At 38.4% G+C, this 24,431-nt stretch overlaps 1 protein-coding gene across 2 annotated transcripts in view; it reads left to right on the plus strand.

Annotated features, from left to right (window-relative positions):
* The window catches only part of ASCC3 (activating signal cointegrator 1 complex subunit 3), a 307,731-nt gene that overhangs the window by 35,057 nt on the left and 248,243 nt on the right, over positions 1-24,431 (plus strand). For both annotated transcript variants that reach the window (XM_075414315.1, XM_075414316.1), the window contains exons 5-8: positions 14,898-15,018; positions 17,764-17,971; positions 18,718-18,859; positions 19,424-19,549. In XM_075414315.1, coding sequence (XP_075270430.1) covers positions 14,898-15,018; positions 17,764-17,971; positions 18,718-18,859; positions 19,424-19,549 — 597 coding nt within the window. The remainder of the gene's footprint in view (positions 1-14,897; positions 15,019-17,763; positions 17,972-18,717; positions 18,860-19,423; positions 19,550-24,431) is intronic.

A 24,431-nucleotide genomic window follows, 5' to 3' on the forward strand; every position in this document is an offset into this window, starting at 1 on the left:
TAAACGTTAAATATCCTGACGTGCTAGGTAAACTGGCTTTTTTTTTTTTTGAAATATAGATGCTGAGAACAGAAATATGCATCCAGGTACATGGTTATTTAAATAAAAATGTAAAAAATACAACCAGAAAATATTTTGACTGAACATATTTCAAAAGCCTCAACATCAGTATGTTTATATCCTGTTGTAAAGACCTTAAAGACCTTCATTGTAAGCACTGTCAGATACTTTCAGTGTTACAACTAGATTTCGTAGCTGATCTGAAGTGGAGAATGTGTTAATATGGACTGCCTCTTGACAGGGAAAGCAGTTTCAGAAGCTGACTACATCATTACTATATATAGGAGGTGCTAACAAATAATTGGAAAAGGATTCACAGGAGGTCCATCATATAGAAGGTAACATGTGAAATAAAGCATGGAAAACTGAGGAAATGAAATATGAAAAAATAATTGCCAGTCTGGCTTCATGCGAAGAAGTAGCAGTAGTACAAACATATTTTGTGTGGGAGTAATGCATCAGCGGGCTGTGGCTTGCAGGAAAAGGCACTCAGGGAGAGGGAGGGGATAGCAATAGACTGGAAGCACAAAACAAACGTTTTGTAAATATTGGCTGTTCTTCATAGTGAGGAAAAATCTCCCCAAGAGTTTCAGTTAACTTTCAGATTTTAGGCAAGTTTGTTTCCAGTGCTAGCATAGCTTTTACAGTAACCGAGCAGTTTTCACTGTTATAAGAAATGTGCGTGAGAATCAACGCTCCGATCTGCACACAGAGCAGTTCTCTGCTCCTTCATTGAGATGTTCTTCGGGATGCTGTAAGTTACCTAATTGCTCTATTTGGACAGGAAATTTAGTTGCCTGTAAGGGCGTTAAGCAGACACTGAGAATCAGGAGTAGTTTATTATTATTTCAATAAATATTCAGTATCCATTTTTATGTAGGGCATAGCTAGACTACCAGTGCTTTTTAGTAATGGGAATTGTCACAGATTGTATTGGTATGTCCCTGTCCCTATTACATACTTTCTACTGTTGATACTGGTTTTTCATTATTACTGAGCCACTGTTCATTTGGTATCTTTTTTTGCAATATTGAAAAAAGTCTGAAGTGATAGTTAATATGTTACCTAAAAACTGTATAAGGCACTTCTAAAGTTGTAAGTGTCTTCTTTTTGGTGACAGAAGGAAATTGAATAGTTATCTGACTTCCAGAAATGTTCACCTTTTGCTCTTGCAGAACTCTTCAACCAGCCCTACTAGTGGTTGTTGCTAATCTAGTAGTGATCGTAAAGTTAGCTATAATCTTAGGAAACCTATCTAGGATCCTTGTCTGAGTGTTTACAAATGGTTATGAATCCCAAATTTCAGTATCGTAGTTTAGAGGTTTGTTAGAAAGCATGGAAGAGCAATATCGAGTAGTTTTTCCAAGTATCTGGGACATAATAACGAACAGGAAGTGCTCATAGCCAGAGTGATTTCTTAATAGTTCACGTTTCTCCTACTTTCTGTTCTGTCATTATTTACTTATGTCCCCCTCAAGTCACTCCAGAATGTCAGCTCCGAAACTCTCTGAATTCAGTATGATTCCTCTCTTGTATGTGGACAATTTAGAAGACTTTTGCCAGGGAACTTTCCTGGGGACATACTGAATTTCTGTTGCCATTGTATTACTTTCATGTAACTGTTCATTAAAAGTTAATTTGTTAGGTTTGTCTATTGATAACCGTGACACACAAGTTTACTATAGGCAGTTGTTTGCATAGTAGAAAATAAACAAAGTTCAAGCTGTCCTTAGAAATTATTTCATGGTTAAAACCAAGAAAGAAGTGGGTTAGCTCATGTTGTGAGCCTCCTTTCAGAGAACAGTTTCAAAAAACTACTGTTTAACATCCATTTTTACTTACAACCAGCTAATCTAAATGTTCATTGCTATGTATATGCAGCACCACATGAAAACTTTGGATAAGATACTGTTTTGATGTAACTTAATCTGCATTTTTCTTAATGTGTTGTGCAATTATGTTGGCTTTTAGTTTTGTGTCTGTGTGTGCCCTTGCATCACAGATCTTTTCATATCAAAGCAACTTATCTCCTAAAACATGTTTAGTTTTAAGCGTCAATGTGGCTCTTCCTTTTGTTCAGTACAAGGACTTTCTAGCCCTAACAAATTAACATATCACAAAGCTTATTCCCCATTACCTAGTTCGTAAAAGCAGTACCCATTATGAGAAAGTACAGGCATACATGGATCACCCCTGTGGTGTTTTATCTTTATCTTATCATCAAAGCTTCCAACTTGGCATGAGACTGGCTTTTCAAGCTCATATTATTCTCTTTATAATTTCATTAAAATTACAAAGAATTTTGTATTCAGACATACAAAGCTTGGGTCTCATTATTCTTGACCATGGAGCTTATCTGCTCCCCTTTCATATAGAGAAAATAATGCAGTTATTTTTTATACAGTTTTTTCCTTTTTTGAAGTTGTGGCCTTTTTTTAACTCAGAAGTATACAGTTCTGTTGATGTCCAAGGACTGTTGAAACCCCAAGGATGATAGGAAACTTTGTCTTTTTGTGACAACAAAGCTGTGCTGTCTCCCTTCGTAAGAAACCAAATTGAATGGTGTTTGAGTGCTGGTTTTTGAGGACAGAACTTAAGGAATGATGAAAGAGCCACAGTGAGAGCCAAGAAATGCTAGGCTTCATCCTGGTGCGAAGAGCTGGTCGCTCTCCTTCCCGTCAGTAACTTTTCCTATTTCCTGTCAACTGCTTTACTTCAGTTTTGTACTGAGAGAAAACTTGTTGTGTCTTTCAGGTGGCATGAGGCTTGATCTATTCATGATAACTTCTGAAACTGCTTCGATATATCATTAAACTTAATGAGATCTTTTTCTAGAGCAAGCCAATCTGTAGCTGATAGAACTTTTGCCTTTTTATTTTCTTTGATGCCGAGTTCTTTTCACATCCCCATGGAGACGTAAGGAACTACAAGTTCTGCAAGAAGTGCAGTCAGCACCTGAAAGATTAAGGCTCACCCATTAATGAGGCACAAAATCACATTCCTCCAAATTGTTTTATGGAAGGCAGGAAGAGGGGGAGCCCCACAAAAAAAACTTCTAATACCCCACATCTGCTGCAGCTTTGCTGGCTGATGAAGAGATGGCATTGGGCCCACTGGTGTGCACTGACGTCACTGCGCACTGACATCACTGCGTGCTGATGCCGCTGCACTCATGCTGCAGCCACACGGAGGGTAGGAGCAGGAGGCACAGAGAGCTACCATTCCAGTCAGTCTCCTCTCCTGGCCCTTTGACGCCTCTGAACATTTCCATCTCTCTGTCGGATTGGAAGTTGCTAAAGAGGCTGAAAACTTGTTTGTGCATTTCTGGTGTGTGAACTACCAAAGTGATTTGGTAGGCCTTGTTTCCTTGGAAAGCTAGGCTAAAAGTTCATCTGTCCATAGCTGAAACCCTTTTGCTTCTTTTCTACACACACCTAAAATAACACAAAAAGCGATGTTTCAGGGAAAAACTTGTTTCCTTCTCCCCTGCCGGAATGTATGGCAAGCCAGGGTGTCGGCGCACACAGCCTGGGGATGGCCAACATGAGCAAAGGTCTGTTTCCCTGGGCAGCCTGCTCAGCCGGGCAGCCTTTCACGGAGGGTCTGAAAATTCTGACTTCACTATCCTAACGGCAATGAAACTAGCTTTCACTATTACAGTCCCTTGCTGCTCTTCATCATCCATGTCTATTGAGCAACATCAGCTAACTGCTTGGCTCTCTGGCGTTTTCTTGTACGTTGTCACTACACTTTAGGTTAGCAGAAGTGTTGGACCAAAGGCGAACGGCTCCATGCTCGGCCAAGTCCCGCTGCTGAAACGGTCGGGTTTGGGAATTGCTATCCTTTAAGAACATCTGCAGGTTTTTGTCTTTTGCAGAAAAGAATTCTGTGCCAACCACTGCCGTATTATAAGTATCTGAAATCATCAGCCCTAAAAAAATTGCTTTGGATGTTTGATTCTGATACAGAAACTTCCTCTATAAGTGTGTGATTCCTGATGGACAAAGTCAGAGTTTCTTACCCGTGTATCTGCTTTGCCATTTGCTCTCACTACAGAATGAAATAGGCCTCTGCTGTCTTCTGTTCAGTTTATGCCATCTCAGATTTTTTTAATTTTTTTTTTTTCTTTGGAAGAATTTGGTTTTGTATTGCTGCAATAGTGACGCAGGCATCTGTCTAGTACCTTTATGAATACTCATTCAGCAATTCCAATTTTTCCTGCTCCCAATGCTTAGAAAAGTGGCAAGTGCAGCAATTAGCTAATCTTAGGATTTTTTTCCTTCATAATTCATAAATAGCTGATCCCAGCATACTTCTAAAAGTAAATACTAGTTTAAAAAATCATGTAACAACAATTTTTTCTACACTGAAATAGGTCCTTAGGGCTTCCTTTTTAAAAGGCGTGTCGGTAGTCTGGTGTTTGTAGCTGGGTTTGACATTATTTCTAATTACCAAAGTCTTTAAGCTAAATAGGCTGGAGGAAGTTGCCTTGTGGCTGTATGTTTGAAATTTTCAAAATCAGTGCATCTGTTGAAGTTTCTAATTAGTGTTAAAACATTGATGATACTGGTGATCTCTCCAGTCTACTTACTTTCAATTAAAAATGCTGAGAAAAATTTGTTAAGGTGCTTTGTGGTTTTGTGCTTGTCTCTCTGTCAGTACGGTAGGCAGTTTTAGTATGGATTTGCACAAGGAGCTGAACAAAGCTTTCCAGCAAATATTTTAGAACTGTGCTGTGACAGATTATGCCATTTTTTTTAATGTAAGGATGCTGAAGAGGTACCTGTAATCAAAACTGATAGGAAATTAAATAGATAAGACAACTATTTTATGACTATTGAGGAATATTTGCATATGCCTTCAATCTGATAGTCTGTTTTTTTTAGTCTTATGACAACAGAAACAATTATCCGAAGTTGTTGTTTTTTTTTCCCCTGACACTGACTAATTTCAGTGTTTTAGCTTTAGATTTCAGTTTGATTTAGAAGAAGTCTTGATTAGTAGCTTTAGGCTGAATCTTCTGAGAAATCAGTTTTCATATTTTAATACTGATTTTGAAATTTTTTTGCTGTGATTCATTTATTTCTACTAGTGTGTAGTTGAGGTAAAATCGCATAGTGATCTGTGGATACAGAAGTAGAGGGTATGTCAATGTGCTGAGGAGAGAAGGTATTAAAAAGAATAATTGACTGAGTCTTTATTTGTGCACTGAACATATTACATTTGGACTAAAAATGTGTCCTGGGCTGAAGACCAGACTTCCAGCATTTCTTGTTGTGCTGCTAATGTAGTAATGAAAAAAAGCAACCAAAAGTTGAAAGTTGAGGAAGAATTTGTCATGAATGCATTATCTTTATGCAAATATCTTTCCCAAAGACAAAGTTTTATGAAAACTTTTCCATCAGCTTCCTTACTCAGCCGCCTTCTATCTTGTAAGTAAAATTGAAAGTTTTTGTTGAGGGAATTCATAGAATTTTGCTGCTTTTCTTTAATGTGCCTGTTTCTAACCTTTTATTTTGTTCATTATTTTCTTCTAATTGCTAGCTGAAAGTAAAATCCAAAAATTCAAAGCTAACTGATTTCACAGGCAGACCCTTAAGACCTGTCTGTTGACAAGGAGTAACTTCTCATTTGTCTTCATGAAGCTGGCACTTGATTCCGCTGGAGGCTGCCTGAGAGCTAGGTGCTCTTTGTCCCGTGAAAATGTCTGCCCTTGAGCATGTCCTTCTGTCGTAGCTGATCCCAGTGGTTTCTGAGGTTGTGATATGAGAATCCTCCAGCCCCTGTACCAAGAAATGGCCATCAGAAATGCATCTTGCATACACATAGTTTATCATCAACTCCGCTTCAAAGAGCTCTAAGCGTCTGGCCACTGTGAGGCAGATGTAGTTAACCTGAGCTTGCTGAGACTCTGTGCGAGTCTGCTGGGTGGAAATGGTTCCTAGCATTGGAGGTTCATTTCTGTCTAGGTGGACTTAATGTGCTGGGCTGCATATTCAAAAATGCCAGGTTTGAAAAAGGAAAAGCAGATCTGAGAGCTGAATGACTTTTTCACACACCTAATATCTGGTTTTGATAACTGTGGTAAGAAATTGTGCTTTGTCTGGCTTGTCTTATTTTAATCAACCTGTAAGAAACATGAAAAAAAAAAAGATAATCTGATTTTTGTTTTTAAACCAAGTGTTCTTCTATAATCTGTTGATGTAACGGGTGGTGTTGGACCGTTACTTTTCAGTAGCACAGTAGTAAATAGCAGTCAGTGAATATATTACATCAGTGAAGTTTCTGCTGAATTTTCTTATGCAAAAACCCCCTGTGTCTTCAATGTCTATGTTTTTGTTACTGAAACTTTTAATCCATAGCTAATATGATTTTTTTCTGGCTGGTACTCTTTGGGTAGTATATCCAGAGAGCTTTTTCAGTAAGCCAGTAGCATAAGAAAAATGTCATATTTTGTCTGTAATTTTTGAAATGAAGCAATCATTGCAGTTACTGAAGAGCTACTAGAACAGGAGAAACTTGAGATCATGCTATGAAGATGATTATTCCACAGCTCTTTGAAAACTGGACCTTGTAAAGCAAAATCATCTGCAAACAAGCCACTAAGTGCAGGCATAGCAATTTATTGTGCAGGTGGTACTCTGTAACCTAGACCAACTGTTAGTCTGTGAAGGTAGAGAATACACAGAGGACAAGCACTGGTTGACTGAATTTGCATTTCTGTTTTATTTATTGCTGCAGAGCAGTACTTAGTACTAAGACCCAGGCAAGGTACAAGAACTGTTCTTAGTCTATTTTTGTTTGCATAGAAAAACCAAAATATTTTCTGAGGTTTATAGGATCCCTTCCCACCTCATAGAAGATGCAGAAATCAAGAAAATGCCCTTGTGATGGCAGATAGCTTATGATGTCAAAGTAATACAGTTTTGTACCTCATGTTTGAGGTCACACTAAGGACCTCGAAGGCTCCTTGTAAATTGTGCCTTATAGAACTGAGAAGTGAACATTAGCTATTTAAGATTCAGAGTAAAATCTTGTTTCAATCTTGAACTGCGAGTTCAACAACAAATATGTACTTTTAATGGCTGAACCTTACTTGAAAAAATTTACTGTGTCATGAATCTCATTGGGGTGCAGCTACTTGCTTGTTACCTGTACTGGCAGATAGACCGCTGCCTATCTGCAAGACTCCTGTCTGTCTCCTTACTTTTTCCATATAACTAGTGTATATTTAGTAGGAATTTTTAGCATATAGCATTTCTAATGCAATATGACACATCTTGTCCTTAGGTTCCTAAATTGATTACTCACTACACTTTCTTCCAGATATTAAGGCTATGCACATAGAATGAAATGTAAAAATCATTCAAACAAATATGAGTGACCATATATCACACTCATCTATGTCTTTATGGTCACTGAGTAGTAGCTGAGGTCATCTGGGACCTTTGTTACTGAAGGCAGTCAGGGTTGCATTTTGGGCACAATCTGTTACTGGCTTCAAGGAACGCAATAGTTTGGCTGGTATTCAAGAAACCACTGATTGACACGCAGGTTCTCCAACTGTTGTGCCCTGTCTAGTTTATCTCATTATAACTTAATAAAAAGACAGCTGTGAACATCCACCATATTCCTTTGCCTGCTCTCAGGGTCTTGGACATTGACTTTTCAGGACAGAATATATAATAATGTATCAAATCTGAAATGCTAGCACCTACTCTGAATACAGAATTATGCCCCTGTGCCACTTTCTGTGTCAGAACCCTCACAGATTTTTGCAAACAAGATTGCACGGATTTTTTTTCGTACCAGGCTGTCCTGAAATGGTCATGACCTGGGTAACTGTTGGTCTGAGTACCTGTTTTTTTGTTTTGGTTTTCGTTTGGTTTTTTTACATGCAGTGTTACACATGTTTAATGTTTTTCGGTCAGCCATGTGAAGTCATTAATAGCATTCAAGTTACAGGTTCAAGTGCCAGTAACGTGTCTACCATTCAAACCTGCACCATCTTTATTTCAAGCATAGATGTCCCTGTTGTCCCCTTTTTGGAATGAGCACTAGAGATGCCTGGTGGAAACTCAATATGTTAGAAATAACTATGATGCTAGGAAAGTGTTGAAACTATTTCCAAGTACTTCCTGTTACTCTGGTAGTTTCTTTATTAAAAGCTACTATTAGGCTGTCATCAAAGTGGTCCCCAGCCTTATTGGCCTTCTAAGATTCATTGCTTCTAGTTGGCAGTTGAATGCTAGAAATTTCATCCCATGGACTGCTGGGTTGGAGATGACCCTGCTAACTCCTAGGTTTGATTAACGGCAAGCATTTAATTTGGAATGAAACATCGTAATTAGACTCTTAAGCTATGTGAATTACCAGGAGTGCATAACGGTTTTTCAAATTACCGTTTCTTCTCTAGAAGAGAAAGCAACATGTTTAGAAGCAAAATGTTGTATCCAAAATTCTTTTCACAACAGCGTAAAACCTCTGAAGAAGTTCTCCCTTTCTGTAGTGAACATTAGGAGTTTCTGTGCAGTTTACGCTAGATATTTGTCCAAAGGAGCTGTGCAGCCCATTGGGGGTTAGTGCTTCATCACATGGAGAGGATTAAGAGTTGATAGGATTAACAACTTGCCTCGTAACTTTCTTAAGCTTTCCATTTTACATAAATTGTTACTTTGTTTTTCTTTCACTATTGTTTGTGGAGTTTGATTCTTCATGGGCATATTCTGCGGACTAGTACGGCAATCACCTTAAACACCATCATGAGGAATCCTATTCTGTGCGTTAGAAAATGTCACAGCATCCCATGACAAGTAATACGCTTGGGTTACGTAAATCAACATGTAAAGCAACTTTAGTAAGCAGTCTCTTCCGCATTGTGCCTCCAGCTGAACATCCCGGTATGAGACTGAACTGCGGCGGTCAGGACTACATCAGCATTTAGTGGGTACTGGAGGGTGCTTTACAGCTGGTTCAGCCACTGCAGCCTATGTTAATAACTTCAATTTATACTGTCAAAAAATGAAACTACTATAGGAGAATTATGTCCTGGCAAAAGAAGGCTGCTTTATTTCTTGGTCAGGTGTTTTCTGTGCTTTGGGGCTTCATTTTTCCTAGTAGGCATAAGGCAGTTCAACGCAATATTATCTTTCCCACTCTTTAATTTATACAGTCAACCTGTCACTATAAAGTATCAGTGCTTTCCAGTGTAAGATTGATAGCAGTAGTAAGGTGGTTACTTTGTACAAACTTTGGCCCAGGATTATTTGGGTAGTGTGGCTATTAATGTTAAACATGTAATTCTTACACTGGAAACAGTTTTTTTTTTTTAAGAAAGCTAATTTTGTGCTATTTTCGAAGAGGTCATATTCAGCGTTCACTTTATTGAAGCTGGATCTCAACAAGTTGTGTTTTTTTTCCAACTCATACTGGTTTTCATGAGTTACCATAGGATGCAGTTGCTGCTTAGGTCTTTAATGATGTCTGTTGTTATGGAAGTTCTGGTTTTTGTTGAATTTGTTGATTGCTTTGAAAATTAAGCTTAAAAACTCCAAAGGGTTTTTCTGAAATGGTAGAAAGGCATGTGAATGGACCCTGACATGTTTTTGGAAGTCTAAACAAATGAGAAGATAGAGAATTGCACTTTGAAACAGCGGCATTCTGTGGTAGTTTTTAATACCTTAGGTAGGAAGGAGTGGATTGCTTCTCTAATATGAACAAATCTGATGATTAATAACGTATTGGTTTTACAAGTCCTCAAGTTCAGTTATTTCTGCTCTTTGCACTCTTTTCTGCCATTGTCACCACTTATACCATCAGTGGTAGGTGGTGACAGATCTTGCTCTTTAACTTATTCTCCATCTCTCAGCACTTCTGATTCTGTCTTGGTTTAGCTCTCAATGATTGTTTTCCACCCATGACCTCTGACAGGCTTCTAATGGGTGTGGGAGACATCTTGTCAATAAGAATAGGTCATTGCTCTTGGTATTCTGTATTCTCTAGCTTTTTCCCCTCAGTCTTGACCAGTGAACTCGGACTGTCTCAGCTGTTTAAATTGTTCTGAACCCCCCCTTCCTTTTCAGACAGCAGCAAGATTACTTAGGTGATACAGACAGTTCTCAGACTGCTGGTAGCAGATGAATACCACACTCTGTCCACTGATCAAGAACGCAAAATGGAGTGACTCTTACCACATGAGCATTGCAGGGTCTGTCATGTGTAATACTGTGTGGGCTCGCTTGTCTTTGACTGTTAGGCTGTATGGAGAGCAGGATATGCAGTTCCACCTTGGTACTCTTCTTTTGAGCCCCTAGCTCACTGGGGATGGAGTAAGTGATACTGGTTTTACATCAGGACCTCTGACAATGAAGTAGAATGCATCATGTAACATTACTGCCTCTCTGTACAGCTCTGCTGTTCTAGTTGGTTGAAATAGTTTTGATATGGATGGTTTTTGTTTCAGTACATATTGAGAAAGCAGGAGTGGAAAAATATATTCATGTTCCAAAAAATGGTGTCATCTGTTTCCCCATCAAAACTCATCTTGTCTGATTGATGCTTATCTAGCTTGTTCTTAACAGCTTCCAGTGACAGAGATGCTTTGGAGTCCTTTTCAGAGCTGGAGGTCTGCATTGCATGTTTTAGGGCTAATCTGTTGTTTGCCATCTGGGAGCGATGGAGTGTGTGTGTTTGTTTTGGTTTTGGGAGAGTTTGGGGGACCAGGCAAGTCGGTTAATATTCAAGGATTGTCTCCTCCAAGCTCAGAAGTGATGCATCCCAACAAAGAGAAGTTGGGCAAAAATGCCAGGTGGCCTGCATGGATGAAGCAGGAGCCCCTGGACAAACTCAAGCACAAAAAGGAAGCCTACAGAGGGTGTAAGCAAGGACAGGTAGCCTGGGAGGAATGCAGAGAAGTTGTCCAAGCAGCCAGGGATCAGGTTAGGAAAGATAAAGCACTGATAGAATTAAATCTGGCCAGGGATGTCAAGGGTAACAAGAAAAACTTCTGTAGGTGTGTCACTGATAAAAGGAAGACTAGGAAAAATGTGGACCCTCTCTGGAAGGAAACAGGAGACCTGGTTAGGCAGGATATGGAGAAGGCTGAGGTACTCAATGACATTTTTGCTTCAGTCTTCACTGGCAAGTGCCCCAGCCACACCACCCAAGTCACAGATGGCAAAGGCAGGGACTGGGAGAACGAAGAACCACCCACTGCAGGAGAAGATCAGGTCCGAGACCATCTAAGGAACCAGAAGGTGCACAAGTCCATGGGACCTGATGAGGTGCATCCACGGGTCCTGAGGGATCTGGCAGATGAATTTGCTAAACCACTATCCATCATATTTGAGAGGTCGTGGCAGTCCAGTGCAGTTCCCACTGACTGGAAAAGTGGAAACATAACCCTCATTTTTAAAAGGAAGACCTGGACAACTACAAGGCCAGTCAGTCTCACCTCTTCCTGGCAAGATCATGGAGCAGATCCTCCTGGAAACTATGCTAAGGCACATGGAAAATCAGGAGGTGGTTGGTGACAGCTAACATGGCTTCACTACAGGCAAATCATGCCTGACAACCTTGGTGGCCTTCTGTGGTGGGGTTACTGGATTGGTGGATAAGGGAAGAACAACTGATGTTGTCTCCCTGGACTTGGGCCAAGTGTTTAACACTGTCCAGTACAACATCCTTGCCTCTAAATTGAAGAGACATGGGTTCTATAGATGGGCCACTCGGTGGATAAGAAATTGGCTGGATGGTCACACTCAAAGAGTTGCGGTCAATGCCTCGATGTCCAAGTGGAGAGCAGTAACAAGTGGTGTTCCTCAGGGGTCAGTGCAGGAACCAGTGCTGTTTGACATCTTTGTTGGCAACATCGACAGTGGGATTGAGTGCACCCTTGAGCAAGTTTGCCGATGACACCAGGCTGTGTGCTTTGGTCGACACACTGGATGAAAGGGATGCCACCCAGAGAGACCTGGACAGGCCAGAGAGGTGGGCCCATGTGAACCTCATGAAGTTCAACAAGGCCAAGTGCAAGGTCCTGCACGTGGGTCAGGGCAATCCCAAGTGCAAATATAGGCTGGGCAGAGAATGGATTGAGAGCAGCCATGAGGAGAAGGACTTGGGTGTGTTGGTTGATGAGAAGCTCAATATGACTTGGCAGTGTATGCTCACAGCCCAGAAGGCCAACTGTATCCTGAGCTGCATCAGAAGAAGCATGGCCAGCAGGTGGAGGGAAGTGATTCTGCCACTCTGCTCTGGTAAGGCCCCACCTGGAGTGCTGCCTCCACCTCTGGAGCCCTCAGCACAGGAAGGACATGGACCTGTTGGATTGGAGCGGGTCCAGAGGAGGGCCACAAAAATGATCAGAGGGATGGAACACCTCTCCTATGAGGAAAGAGAGTTGGGGTTGTTCAGCCTGCAGAAGAGAGAGCTCCCGGGAGACCTTATAGCAGGCTTCCAGTACCTGAAGGGGGCCTACAGGAAAGCTGGGGAGGGGCTTTTTACAAGGGCCTGTAGTGACAGGTCAAGAGGTAATGGCTTTAAACTGAAGTAGGATAGATTTAGATTAGATACAAGTAAGAAATTCTTCACCATGAGTCTGGTGAGGCACTGGAACAGGCTGCCCAGAGAAGTTGTGGCTGCCCGCTCCCTGGCAGTGTTCAAGGCCAGGCTGGATGGAGCTCTGAGCAACCTGGTCTAGTGGAAGGTGTCCCTGCCCATGGCAGGCGGGCTGGAACTAGATTATCTTTAAAGTCTGTTCCAACCCAAACCATTGTGATTCTACGAACATGGTAAGTCTGAATATGCTTACGTTGCATGTGCTGCCTTGAGGAGAATCTAGCGTTTAAGCCCAGATCTGGTTGAATTGAAAGCATTTCATTTCCCTGTCTTGCTTGTATTCCACAGTCAACAGGATGTTAGCAAAGTTGAGGCAAACTTGTATTCAGTTCTTTATACAAGTAAGCTATTTCAAATACACTTCCTGTTGCTTTTGTAATTATTTTTCCCTCTCTGCCTTGAGCATAAACCCTTGGAAAATACCTGCTCCTCAAATTTACCAGTACCAATTTGCCACTTCCTTTTGAAATATAAAAACAAGGTCATCTTATATCTGTAGATAATATGAGTCAGAATGTGGCAGTAAAGTGACATTGAACAGCTATGCAAAAGACAAGAACTAATAATCATTATTAGTGGAGGCTGGATAAAAAGAAATCCATCATAGCTTGAGGTCCTTGACAGCAGAACTGACATGTAGCCAGCAGTTCCCTGTCCTGTATTTTTGTAGTTTGCTCCTTCTGAGTACAGAATTTTTCTGTTTGTCCATGTTTATTGCATTCTTTTTTTTTTTTCCCCCAGACTGCTTCTCCAGTCTGTCATCGTTGGTTACTCTAAAGAAAGAAATAGATTTTATACATTTCAGAGCTGTTACTTCATGGTCTCTGCGAACTCTGCTATCACTGTACTAATTCGTACAAACCTTATGTTTTTCATAGAAACCCTGAGGGCCAGGAGTCACACTTGGTTTTCTTCTTTTTTTGTTTTTCGATGATGGCTTATATTAGGAAGTACAAAAGGGGGATCGTTGATCTGATGTCCTTGGCACTGTTCAAAATTTTGCAAATATGTGAAGAGGCAGCACAAAGTTATTTCGAGGTGTTCCCAGAAGGCAGTAGTCAGAGACAGCCACGGAAGAACTCTGTTAAGGTGTTGGCAAATTAAATACAGGGCAGTAAGAGACTTTTCTTTTTATAGTTAAAGCAGAAATACTTGAATCCTGCAGTGTCAAAGTCTTACTCTTTCAGGAAACATCACATCAAAGTACATCATAACTTTTATTCCCACCTGATACTGGAAGTTGTATGAATAATACTAGCAGTAAATTTGAAGAGTATGAAGGAGAAACTGCCCTGTTTTCCTTTTTGGAAGTTGAAAAAAACGACGCAGAAAAATTCTTTTAAGCAGTATTAGAAATCAACAATGGGTTCTGAGTAACTTAACGCTCTACTGTAATGCTTTGCTTTTTGACAAAATAATTCTGGATAAGATGGACAGGGATGTGCTTGTAATGTTGGGGGGGGTCCTGTTAAAAACAGTATTGTGTGGAAAAGGAGACTTTAAATAGGGAATTGTTTTTATCTAACCTCTTACAAGAGAATTGTTTGAGTAAGTGAATCATTGGGCCAAAATAGTGCTTATTGGTATGGAATTCTGTTCTGGTGTACGTCACCTGCGTCATGTTTGAATTGCACACACTCACACGCAGCGCGTTGTATGTGCAAGTAGTATAGACTGAAGCTGATAGTAGTGTCGTCTTAACTGTTGCTTCAAATTCCTGCTGTAGTCCATATCTGTGTTTGTTGTTTTTTTTTTTCCTTGCTTTCTTGTAGGGTGTGACTGAAAATGCAGTAGGCTGTATCGCCTGTTCACTGGAATGGGAATAACTTCCTATTTATCTGACTTTTATGAGAAAGCATTGGTTCTCTTGATTTATGCGCTTAAATTGTGGAGGAATAAATTTGAAGCCTAGTTTATGTAAATAACCATGAAGACAGACACATAAAGTTTAGTCTTGAGAAGAGCGAAGTTTTATGCAAGAATATCTGAGAGAAATGTATTTTTACTTAATAGACAAAATTCACAGACTTCTAATATTTCTAGCTGAAAACTTCCTGTAATTTTCTCTTTTTGTAATAGAGAATCTGTCTGAATACTAGCAATGATACCTTTTGGGTTGAATTACTTGAACTTGAAGTTCTTTAACTGGTTTAAATATTGCGGTCCTATCTATAAATTTACATTAATTTGAACAATGACTTATGACTTTTTCTTCATAGTTATTTGAACTGCTAGGTCCTGAAGGTTTTGAACTCATAGAGAAACTCCTACAGAACAGATCTCTGATTCTGGAAAGATCTTTGACTTGTCCAAATGATAACCGGTTCCAGACTCTACAAGGTAAGCAACTAGAAAATTTTTATTCCACACCAGATAAAAAGTAGTTTTCTAACTGTTCAGTTACATTTCAAACTACAGTACTGTCTATGTGTATTTAAAAAGCAAGAAAAAAAAAACCACCCAAAACAAAACAGAAAGGACAGAAAGGGGTATATTTATATGGGCTTAAACAAAGAAATCATGGTCTGGTTATACAGAGGAAACAAACAAGTGTTGCATATGTTTATTTAGTTTTCAGCTGACTACGGGCACATGTAATTTTGAAATGTGTTAACTGTTGCGCTGTATCTGTTCTAATGGATTACTCTGGAAATAAGTTGATCTTTAGTTGATCTTCATCTGCTTTCCTGCTTACTCTCTTCTGTACTATCGTCAAATGAAGGTCTTAGGGAGAAAAATCACAGTAACAACCACTTCTGACAAAAAATAGTGAAGCTTAAACATGGATAAGTGAGAGGAAAAAAGGGTTTCAGGTTTTATACTGTGATTTTTGTTTTATGAGTTAAATTACCTGCACAGAGTAATTCCTTTAAAATCCATTTTACAAAGTACAATTTAAAAACAAGTGTTCTCAGTTTCCCCTCTGACAGGCATAAATCTGACTGTAAATAGGTTGCGACTTGGGATAAATTTTACATGGACATGGGATAAATTTTACGTGGACATAGCACCATGCAGCCCATTGCATGTTCACAGCGTACGGAGTTAGAAAAATGTGAATAAAACTAGTGATGGTGGACTTATGTATCCTCACGATAATTTTGACATACAAATAAACCCTTTTTAATATGTTTATCTTAAATGAAATGTTACATATGCAAACGTTTAGAAGTTCACCTCTTATTGTGCTGATGGTTAGGCTAAAGTCATCAGAACAACTGTTAGTTTTATCTGATATAATAATCAGATAATAAACAATTTAAGATACATTCAAAAATTTAAATTACATTCAACTATTACAGTTTTTCTCCAATGTGCAGATTTTAGTTACGCAAATATTTTCATCTCACTTAGCAGAAGTAGTATTTTGGAAGCTTTTATGAATTTGTTCTTCGTTATGCCATCAGTAAAATCTATCACAGTAATTTCTGCTGGAATGTGGAGAAAGAATATTTTCTATTTTGTGCTTTTGAGACAAGAATAAAGCCTTACTAATTGTATGTTTTTCTCACTGATGAAAGAATCCTTCTTTTGTTGTGGTAAAGAAGTCAGTGATATTTAAGTATCTTCTCTGAGATTGAAGATGCTCTGCCCCAAGTTCTGTTAATTAATTTTAATAAGACTTTTTTCTTTTAAGTTGATTGAAATGGTAATTCTAATGGGGACTGAAGTTTTACCTTTCCATAATTGCATTTGGGGAAGGGACTAATTTGTGTCTGTGGAAATTTGGTCAACTTTCAGTAATTTGTGTCTTGAGAAAATAAGCACAAGTCAAGGAACTGTACGTGTACTGCTTTTTTGTAGCATGCTGTATTATTTGACTGTTTCTTACATAATTTACATCCACGACAGTAAAGGTGGTGGTTGTGTTTATCAGACAAATCAAGTCACAGTTCTTTGCCCTGAATTAAATTTAGTTAGGAAATTGCATCCATTGTTGTCTCCTTTTAATACGAGAGAGAGAGAGTTAAAGCTACAGGCGTGATGGTATTAATGGTATTAATGTGGACATTTTGACAGTTTTTTAGAATTTTTTCCATGCTGTTTAGCAAGTTATAGTCACCTTATCCAGTATGCATGCTGTGAGAGGTAGGAGTTTCACTGTTACTGTAGGGGAAAACTAAGTGGCACAAATTGTTCAAAACATCAGTCAAGTGGGTTTATTTGATTAAAAAAAGTTTTCAAGCTTTTGGCTTCGGAGTTTTGACTGTGAAAGTACGTGTGAAACATAATTGAATTAAATATATAATATTCAGTGAAATATACATAAACTAATAATCCGTTTACAGAATTTTTAAAACAGAAGTTTAAAAACACTAACATAGTTAAAACCAAAACAGATCTCTCCACCACATTGCATATAAAAGACTTGGTTGAGTCTTTGATTTTGGCCAGTAATGACCTCGAATGGATGAATGTAACTGGGCTTTTTTGGGTTCCCTGCTCCCCTGGATTGTTTACTGTAATTGTTCTGTGGTTCTGATTCTTCTTGATTCAGACTGGTTGCTTTCCACATAAAGGGAAGGAGTCCTTGTGGTTGTATAGAATAGGATTTCTATTCTCAGTTGTTTAGGGAAATTATGTTGTGAGTACTCTTTCAATACAATCATGTTATCTAGTACATATACACCAATTGTTTTGTGAAGAGGCTCTTTAAAAAAAACTAGCCTGTTTAATCTGTTTTGAAACCATTCCACTCATCAGTGTATACATGTAAGAGGTGACATAAATGACATTTCCACTGTTGATGAAGTTATAAATACAGAAAAATGAAAAAAAGCCCTTGCTTTTGCTGCTAGCCCATCCTCTTGCTTTGGGATGAAGAATTTTTGTTTGCTTAACAGTGGTAACTTTAAACGTCCTACCTTCGGGACATGAGTTGGTACTTCTCTTTCATGAGACCAACTGCTGCATAGTCATCTAAGTAAAGCTAAACTGTTTTTGAACACACACACACACACGCACCCCTCGCCACCCCCATAGAAGAAAATAAACCTCAAAAAACACACCTTTAGAAGAAAACTGGGAGAAAACAAAGATGGAATCCAGTACTTACAGACATACGTACCTGTTATTATATTGCAGAGCAGTGCAAGAAGTTTGTAGGAGAAAATGTTAAGCCCAATTATGGTTGTCAAGTTACAATTCAGTCTGAACAAGAAAAGCTGTTAATGAAACAGTATCGTCGGGAAGAAAAGCGAAATGCCAGAAAAGAGAAACAAGCTGGGGAAGATGGAGAAGTTTTTGGAGAAGGACTAATGAGCTTTGATCCCAAAGAGCTGCGGATGCAGAGGTAATAAATGCCGAAAGTTGAGAAATGCTTCTGTTGTAATTGCTACTTCAGCATATTGTAATAGTTTATTTTCTCTCAGCTTGCTTTGGTGATTGGGTGATTCCGACTTCAAGTCACATTTTGTTACAAGTGTAGGATGTTTTTTTAATATGAAAACCTAATTTTCAGGGAAAGAAAGCAGCGATCTGCTTAATGAGAATCTTCTTGATCTCATCAATGTACTCTGGAGATGCAGATTAGAGGGGTAGGCTGTCTTTCTTAGTTCCTGTACACACACTACTGCTTAAGATTTATGAAATCTGTGCTGAATCTACCTTTCTTTTTTTCCTCTTGAGTTCAATGGATCTATTTTCCATGTTGTCAGCTAAAGGTGGTGGGAGGAGTAGGGGAGAGAGAGGATAAGGAGCGAATAAGCTGTTGTATTTCATATTGAGACAAATGTGGTAGGACTGGTATTTAAGTCAGAATACATGTTGCTGTATTGCTTTAAAAGAGGCAAAACTGCATTTAGGAAAGCCTTGCATGTACTGGATTGCACTTTTGACTTTTATCTAAGCAGTGTGTTGTAAGGATTTGGTTCAACTGATGGCAGAGAATAACACTAAAATTCCTTTGTTGATTATTTTATGCGATGTTTTTTCCTTAAGTTTCCACAGTTCTTGCTCTGACTTTAATATACTACATTCAGTTTTTGTGATGGCTGCCTAAAATGGGCAGATTCATTGCAGTTACTTTTCTGCTCACAGAGAACTAGCACTTTTGAATGCTCGAAGTATGCCGGTCCTAGGTAGACAGAAAGAGATGGACTTTGAAAAAATTCATTATCCGCATGTTTATGATTCCCGAGCTGAAGCTATGAAAACATCAGCGTTCATTGGGGGTGCAAAGGTACGTGTTTGGTACATGACCCGTCTTGAACAGTACATCTTTTCCAGCGAATTATGTGCAGCAGGGTTCCCTTTGTTCTCTTAGAGATTCTCGTCATCAGAGTCCAACGTATGAAGCAGTGCTTCTTTGCAGAGGCTTTTAGGCACTTTCATATATTCTGGTTTTATTCTGGCTCGAGAAGAAATAATCTCATTCTCAAGTAACGTATTTGGTTTTATTTCGAGAGTCACTTAAATCATTAAAATACTATTTTAGTCTTTTGGAAGCTGTTGAATTGACTTTAATGAAACGAATGCTTTATGAAATTCTAGACTTCATAGCTTTTGAAATTTAGTAAAATGGAGTTATTTTTTTTGTCTTTTGGGGACCATTTTCTGAGTAGTAAAACTGACTATTTTCCATTTTGGGGTTCAGTGCTATCTATAAAATGAATCAGTGAGAAATGTTTTTATTCTTGATTCATTTTTTGAAGGAAAGTGATAAACCGTTCTTTGAAGGGGGTTATACGTGATGACTCTTTCTGTTTTCTCATGTTCAAGTAATTTTTCTGTAATACTGTTTTAGGTGTTCTTACCAGAGGCAGTTCAGAGAGAAAACAATAAAATGTATGAAGAGGTGAAGATCCCCCATAGTGAACCAATGCCTATCGGTATTGAAGAGAAAATTGTTTATGTTAAAGATTTAGATGAGGTGAGTAAACCATTTCAAAGATATTAAATTAGTTTTTACTTTGCATTACAAAAATTTAACTGAAGAAGATTACCAATTAATGCTGTGATTTGTGATGTGTAAATGCAGCTGTTTAGTTTCTTTGCTACTGATTTTGAGAATATTGGTTTGGGGGATGTAGTTCAGTGATATAATCCGTTCCATGATGACTCAGGTTCAAGAAACTCCTGCTCTAAACTTGTTCATGAGTTGCAATTCTCAATTCCTTTGGCATTACCTGTTCAGCTGTTCATGGTTTTGAGCTGTGATCTGGATCACTAAAATGAAAAGAAAAGATTATGGCAATTCTGTTCTGTTTCTGGAGACCACATGGAGAAATGAACCCAGGCTTCTGTACCTTGACTTGCGCAGATTGGCTTGTGACTGCACAGCACTATTTTGCGGTCCAGGACACTACTTTTATAGTACATTGCAGTTGTGGGGGGACTGAGTTATGGAGTTACAGACTGCATGGAGTGCAAAACCTTCTGGAATAGTGCTTCTTTAAGCAGAAGGAGGCAAATCTTTGTGAGCAAAACTTTGATAATAGAAAATAGAGGGCAGGGGGGAAAAATGCCAGCAAAACAAACATAAACATTTAAAGTTTTATTGATTTAAACATGCAAAAGCTGAGGTAAGGGAACTAAACTTGTGGTTAGAATTTACAGTCTAGAACTTGCAGTAGTCCATCACGTGTACCTGCTCACTCATTGTATATGTCAAATCTATTGATGAATGGAAGATTTGATATTGATTTCAAAAGGGACATAAAGAGCAAGCTATATGTGCATATGAAGAAAGCTTTGTGTTGCTAGTTCTTCAGCAGCATACATCATGGAAAAATGTTTCCTACTTGGGAAAACAGGAAATGAGAATATAAATCTAATACAATTACCCAGAGCACTTTATTGGAATTCTGACTAAAGATTATGTCTTGCATAAAGATTTAACTGTTTTTAAACAGAAGAAAGTTTAATTTTAGAATTTGAATCTATTCTTTTCTGCTTGGGTGACAGTACGTAATGTCATGTTTGTGAAGTGACTGACAGCTTGACTAGATAGAAAAGTTGAGTCACTGCAGCTGTAAAATGCAGCATTTTATATGACAATTTTCAGCCTGACAGCTTTTAGCAATGAAATGTCTTTCTCCTAAACTAAATACTACCTATTAGTCTGTAAAGTTTTTGCAAGTAGTACCAATATTTGAAGAGACAATAACCTGCTTTCAACAGAAATATAAATATCCAAAAGAAATGGTTTGCAGATTTTCACACATATAATGTTGAAAATAAATTATACAAAATGCATCAGCCATAGAGATTTCACAAATAATTCATCTCCTTTGTAGGTTTGTGTATACTTTTCAGTTTTACAGTGCAATTCTGAAATAGAAACAATTTTCTTCAGAACTTTACTCTTCCATACATTTCCTATTACAAGACATGAAATAGGAGTTTCAACAGCAGTTACAATTTTGAATGTTTGAATACTTATGTATTTAGTTCCCATCACAGCTTTGATATCAGATTGCAACAAAAGATAACAAATTTATAAATAGCTGATCCAACTGTAGGGCTTGTCAGTTTCCCATTTGAGGAGTGAGACTGATAGGTTTGAATCTTGTTGAACAGCGCCTGTTTTTCAATAAGGTAAAGAGGCTGAAATTGCCAGTGTGTGTGCTGCTGAAGATGTACCTGGTCAAGAAGTAAGTATCTTGGTTAGGGCAAAATTTCTTTTTCCTTCTCTGTATGGCCATTATAGATCTCCAAGCTCATGAAATCTTGGTTGATGCTTAAAATGTTTGTGGAAAAGACTCGAGTCAATTTAGATGGCAAGCAGTTTTTCTGTCAACATAGTTTATTCTTTTTTGGTGTACTAGTGTAAGCAAAGCAGCAAAATAAAGTTTTTTAGCTTTATCCCTGGCATATTATATAGGTGCTTAAAAGATAGCTCTTTTACATCTCTGTATAGATACGTTTGCAAGATTATCTAAAATATAGACAGATGGGCAAGAAGGAAGTGACAGTAAATGTAACTGTAGACAGTTCATAGCGGCATGTAAAGGTAACGAGAGGAAGTTGAGAGTTTTGCTACTATTGACTATTACAAGATGCCATTAGTTTGTAGGGTTTTGAAGTAAGACATTGAGTTGGTCTAAACATATAGATTAAGGTACTTGTGTTTCTATACTACATATAGATTAAGATTCTGTGTAACAAGTCAACATGCAACTCATAATAAAGGTTCCTATGAAAAAAAGCTCAGAACAACCAAGCTCTCTGTTGTTGTTCTTACAAGGGTATTTATCACACAGCTTTCCAAGCCCTTGCTGTTTTAAAACCATCGGGACTTCTCCCTATAAGTGATAAAGATTCTTCTTCCTTTGAGTTTATTTGTTTAGTTTTCATCTGTTCTCCATTTTACCACTCCCATTTCTGTTACACTTGGTTGAGTTTCTTGCCTTGCCAAGTGCCAGCTCTGGCTGTGTTTCCCTGCCTTGGGTGCTAATACTTGTTAGACCCAGCAGTCAAAGAAACAAATACTTTGGGTTTTCTAAGATATCCCTCTTTGTAAAATCATATTATCACATCCAGAAAATAAATCATTTTTCTACTCTCCAATAACAGTTTAGCTGACTTATTTTCAGGCTTTAAGTTCTCAGTTGACACAGAGCCACTGCAAGGAGGAGGAGGAGAAGGAGGTGGGGCAGGTTGGAGCCCTTGGCGCTCAGCACAGTTGGGTATGGGAGTCCTCCCTGAGCTCTTAAAGCTGTGGGGTGCCCGCCTGCTGGGGAGAGGCGTAAGCTGCTGGTAGCCTCTCTGGAGCTGCTTTGTCTACACAGTAACGATAAGAGATGGTGATCCCTTTTATTTGCTATGTATGTTCTTGGTAATAATAGGCTCTCTTCTGTAAGGTCCAGCTTTCTTTAGCTTGCTGTCACAAGCTGTGACCAGATGACAAAAGTAAAAACGGGTTTGCACTACGGCAGACTTTGACCGTTGGATCTGAACATGTGCCCTCTTTGAAACTTGAGAAACATCTGTGGGACATATAGGTCATTGCTTCAGGTACAGAGTACAGCAATGTTTGTACAGTTATGAGATTTCCTGGGCCTTCTCCTGGACTCTTCTTCACTTGGTGACTACCTGCCCAAGTGTGGAGAGCATAGATACTCAGGAAAAGTACCATACAGCTGACTTGGTAGTTTATTATATTGTAGAGGGAAGTGTGCTTCCATTTCGATTTGATTTGTGAAAGTTTTTTTAATGGCTGGTGTAGGTTTCTTTTTAAGGGAAAGAAATTTATATGTGATTGATAATATTAAGAATCCTACCTCTTGATTTGGAAATTTCCAGTGGTACCTTCGCTCATTCAAGATTAAAAACCTGAACTGCAGCAATTTTCCAAAAGGTCTGAAAAGAAGTAAACCTCACAATAAGTGTGACCAATAGGAAAGAGCATGAAAAGAACAGCAGTAATACAAAATAAAATTAGTTCTTCACTAATGCTTTGTATTAGGTATGTTGACAAGAGCGGGTCTCAGAATGTACAAAGGCAGACTGTGAAGCTGTGCTATATAGCTGGAGGAGTGCATTTCACAGACAAATTCTTTTTAGAAAATGCAGCTGGTAGTAGCATGAGTATGCAAATACGTGGCAGTCACTGGTGATGCAGAGACTAAGGACAAAAAGTCTTCAGTATTGGACTTGATATTCACATTACCTAGCAGGTGAAAAATTCTGTTATTCAGCTATTAGTTTGTGTTTGTGTTACTTCTTGTCTTCTAACAGAAAAAGGAGCTCTATGACAGAATCTGTAAGGTACAGGCATAACATAATGCTCGTAATGAAACTAAATCATCAAAAAGTTCAATTTACCTTAGTTTTCCTTTTGTAAAATGGGAGGTAAGGATTGGTCTAAAATGGGCTTGTTCACATTCTTTTAAAAAGATGTTTCACTTTCAACTGAATAAATGCAAGAATTTTTGAAATGTCATAGGACCTTCTTTTCTTTTTAGTCTTCTGTTTTCATTTGCACAAAAGTAATTTTAAGGACTCAGTATCTTTCTCATCAGTTATGTGATTTTGATCACGTCAGCAGTTTGGGTGGAATATTTGACCATGTAACATGCCTGTTGCAGAATACACTACTAAATTTAATCTTCAAAGCTCTTAAGGTCGGAACTGAGTGTGTGATAAGGACTTCATTTATATTTTGAACTGTTAGCCAAAAGTTAAACCTCTGGATCATGTAAGCTGAAGTAATCTTTAATTTTAAATGTTTTTAAGTATTAGTTCAGATTACTTATGTTTTTCTTGTTTCCTTAAGTTGACATAAAAATAGTTTGAGATGAGAGAAATATGTGCCTCCAAATGTCAATTCTAACAAACCACATTTTCACCACATTTTAAACGTGTATAGACTCATTTTTTGTCATTTGTTTCTTTTGTACAAATAGAAGACAGAATGGCAAAACTTCTAGGAACCAACACCAAAGGGAGCAGTAATGCCTTAAACTAGCACAGACATTAACAGGAAGCTCTTATTTATAGGAGTGGCAGCATAATCAGGATGCACCTTCCACTGCACTCCAGAACGAAGAAGTAACACATTTTTAGCTAGGTTTGGTGCTATAATATCTGAAATCTTATGGCTAGTATTTTCAAAGTAAGTATTTAGTTTAGTTAGAGCTTCCTTGCAAAGCATCAGAGCTTTTGTAAAGATTTTAACTTCATAATTGGTTAAATTATCCGCAGACGCATTTTTCTAAAGTGTTGTCAAATCAGTGCCTGGAAGAATCCAGATGCTAAGATGAAACTCATGATACAAACTGACAGAAATCCAAATTTTTATAGCTACCATT

Source organism: Opisthocomus hoazin, chromosome 2 (assembly GCF_030867145.1).
Source record: "Opisthocomus hoazin isolate bOpiHoa1 chromosome 2, bOpiHoa1.hap1, whole genome shotgun sequence".
Lineage (NCBI taxonomy): Eukaryota > Metazoa > Chordata > Aves > Opisthocomiformes > Opisthocomidae > Opisthocomus > Opisthocomus hoazin.